Source organism: Corylus avellana, chromosome ca4, assembly GCF_901000735.1.
Source record: "Corylus avellana chromosome ca4, CavTom2PMs-1.0".
Lineage (NCBI taxonomy): Eukaryota > Viridiplantae > Streptophyta > Magnoliopsida > Fagales > Betulaceae > Corylus > Corylus avellana.
The window spans coordinates 18,051,828-18,055,525 of NC_081544.1; the positions used below are offsets into that span (position 1 = coordinate 18,051,828).

At 35.3% G+C, this 3,698-nt stretch overlaps 1 protein-coding gene across 1 annotated transcript; it reads right to left on the reverse strand.

Moving 5' to 3' along the window:
- Positions 1-1,026: 1,026 nt before the first annotated feature.
- LOC132178156 (secreted RxLR effector protein 161-like) lies at positions 1,027-1,614 on the reverse strand. Its single transcript, XM_059590611.1, has one exon. The coding sequence runs from the start codon at positions 1,612-1,614 to the stop codon at positions 1,027-1,029; it is 588 nt and encodes a 195-aa protein (XP_059446594.1).
- Positions 1,615-3,698: the final 2,084 nt, after the last annotated feature.

Consider the following 3,698-nt stretch of genomic DNA (forward strand, 5'->3'; position numbering starts at 1 on the left):
AAGTAGTAAACGCTAAATCCTTTGCCTCACAACATAGTCAAAGGTCACATAGGGCATAATTGGGGTCTTAATAATGACCTATAAGACTCACACGATGAGGAAGAAGAGATTGATTCACTCACCTCCATTGTCGGTCGAACGAGCACATGTAGTATGAAATACATGCTATGGTGGAGTTCTCTTTCCAAAAGAGTGTATATCTAAGCTCAAAAAAAAAAAAAAAAAAGCCGTACAGATCTTAGTCTAGTTGCTACCCAAGTGCCTAACCCGAGTCCTTTATTTGCTCGCCACCTTAGGCGCCAAATTAAGGTCTCGCATCTGGCTAATCACAGGCTAAATAGATTGTGGCATATCCATACACGGTCCTAAAAACAATACTCATCATAGACCTCATCTTAGCACCAACTAAGGTGACATATCTATAAATGTGTCTTACCTTGGCACTAACTAAGGCAACCCTATCTTAATTTGCTCGCTATCAAAGCGCCAAATGACACAATGTCTTATCTCTACCTTGCTACCACAGCATTAGAGGCGATCGCTCGTGTGAGAAAGCTGATCTAGACTTGTTGACATACTTTCTTAGCCAATACTAAACATGGCTTATATGTGTGTACTAGTAAAAACAATATGATCCATTTAATGTCACACAAAAATGAAAATTCATCACATATATAAAAATAATATTCCAAGTAAAATACATCCAATGTACATGGTCAGCAAAAACCATCATAATCTACGCAGTCCTAAACTCCTAACATAAGCCATATGAGCATCTCGAACTATAGGCTTTGTTAGCGGATCAACTATCATTTGACATTTGGAAATATGTTTAAGCACCACTTTTTTCTTAGCGACCATATCTCGTATGTAGTGATATATGATGTCTATGTGTTTGGTTCTTCCATGATATTTGGGATCTTTAGCATAGGCAAGTGCTGCCATACTATCACAATGAATTGTCACAGGATCATTAATTGTTGTGACCACATTCAAATGCTGTAAGAATCGCCTCAACCAAACTGCCTATTGTACTATTGTTGAGCATGCTATATACTCTACCTCCATGGTAGATAAAGCTATACAAGGTTGCTTTTTGCTACTCCAAGTAATCACTCCATTACTGAGCAGAAATGCATATCCTGTCGCAGATTTGCGCTCGTCTAGGTCACTGCCCCAATCAGCATCACTATAACCAACTAAACGCAAATCTTCACCTTGATAGCAAAGTGCATAATCCATTGTTCGCTTGAGGTATCTGAGTATTCTCTTCATTGCTTTCCAGTGAGCTAGTCCTGGATTCGATTGGAATCTGCTAACTAACCCAACAGCATAACATATATCTGGTCGAGTACACATCATAGCGTACATTAGACTACCTACCGCACTAGAATATGGAACTTGAGACATCTTTTCCTTTTCTTCTTGAGTTTTAGGACTCACTTCTAGATTTAAGGGTTCGCCTCTAAAAACAGGAGTGTCAATGGGTTTGCAGTTATGCATTTGGAAGCGTTCAAGAATCCTTTTGACGTAAGTTTGTTGAGACAAACTCAAAAGTTTCTTTGAACACTCCCTACAAATTTTAACTCCAAGAATATAATCTGCTTCACCCATATCCTTCATCTAGAAAGTAAAGGACAACCATCCTTTAGTGGCGACAATCATGTTTTTATCATTTCTTGCCAATAAAATGTCATCAACAAGGGTGGATGGACCGTCCCCTCAAATTTTTTGAAATTCTTCTTTAAATATATATATTTTATAAATCTATCTCTTGAATTAAAAAATTTGTCCCCCCAAATTTATAAATTCGTCCCCCCAAAATAATATTTTTATCCTCTTTAATTTTATTTTATTTTTTTTTAATTTCACCCGAACTAAAATTAGATCAATCTATTTGCCCCTAAACGACTAGGCAGTCTTCTCTAGTTCGTTTCTAACTAGCAAAACTAAAATTGATTTGGAGTTTTGAGCTTTTGTGTAGCATCACATCAAACTTACCTTTGCTGGCAGCTTGGCATCAGAACAAAAAGCACATCTTGTCTCTTGAAAGCAAAATCAACCTTTCCCGCTTCTCTCATCTCTCTTCACCTTTCAAAACTACTCTACTGTCTCTAGAATGGAAGTGTGGACTGTGAGTCTGTAACTTAGCCGCGGATCTCTCTTACAATCTTAGATCCATCATCCATTTGACGAAAAATTAAAGCTTGGAAGTTGGAAGATTGAAGATGCTTGTAAGTTGTAAGCTTGTTTATTTTTTTTCGCCAGTGTATATCTGCAAGACTGCAACTCAGCAACTCTTTATCTCTACTCTGAAATCTGAATATAATTTTTTGGTAAATTGAAGCGGTGAAGGCATGAAGCCCAAAGACCAAAGCCGTGTGTCGGTGTGTGGTGACTAGTGAGTGGCGTGACTGTGAGCCACTGAGCCTGGCCTATGCAAAACTCTCATTTTCTCTCTCAAACATTTGAGAAGGCTTAAAGGTATAAACAAAACTGTAAAAGACTCAAAAGTCTGCCTCGCCACTGTCGCCAGCACCAGGTTAGTGCAATTTTTTTAATTTTAATAGGAAGTTTCAAGTTTATCTTTGACTCTTTGCTAATTGTTGCCTTGTTGGTGAATGGTGAGTGACATGCCACTTGGCCCACTTTGTTGTTTGGTAATGGTGAGTGTCTGAGTGATCACGTGAAGTTTCTTTATTTTGTCTTCGTCTTTGTCTCTTTTTTTTTCTTTTTTTTGTTTGGTGAGTACGTGTTGTTTTTATTATTTTATTATTTATTTTTTAAATTTTGCTGTAGGTGAGTCACTGCCTTTATTTCCCTTAGATTTTTGTGAATTTTGGTAGCAACTCAAAAGATAGTCAACTTGGAGAATGCTGAATGCAGATCATTACTACATCCAGTAAAGAATATGATCTTGAAAAAAAAAAAAAAAAAATGGACTTGTTGTGTGAGGATGTGAGCTTAAAAAATTTTCATTGTCTGAGCTTAGCCTTCAATTGGAATTTTCAGCTTACATGTTTTATAATAAAGTGTAAATTGTAATGATCTTATAATATTCAATTGGTAGCTAAGAGTGGATTTGAGTCACATGACTATGGTCTATGGATGAGAATGAGATGCCAAAAGTATGTGATATATGATTAGGCTCTAACAATTTTTTATTTTTATTTTTTTTGGATAAATAGGTTTTAACAAATTTAGGTTGCATTGTGGTAATACACAACCAGTTTCAGGATTTCACAGGCAAGAACAAGGTATCACGCTGAAAGGTTTTTTTTTTTTTTTTTTTTTTGACCCTAGATATCATAATTAGTTTATTTTGCTAGTAGTTTGTACTATTGAATATTTATGATGCCATGAGATTTCGAATCGAATAAGTATTTTGATATAGAAAAATTATACAATTTTTTTATTTTAGTTTTCATTGTTAGATTTTGTGGGTTAATTTGATAGGCTTGAATTTATTAATTTATTTGGCATTCCTTCACTTGTTAGTGATAATAAGAAATATAATGAAATTCTAAACAAAAATCTTATACTTCTAGATATTTTCAGGTTAATTCTTGATCCATAATTTTTCTTAAAGTTAAGAGAAATATGGGAAAGCCAAAAACACTTGATTCATTCTTTAAGAAAAAAGATGCGAGTCAATCAGAAGTTAGTACTTGTACACATTTAGAGAGACCTTTAGCAAC

Coding starts and splice junctions, on each gene's coding strand:
- LOC132178156 (XM_059590611.1), bottom strand. CDS start 1,614: ATGGGTGAAGCAGATTATATTCTTGGAGTTAAAATTTGTAGGGAGTGT.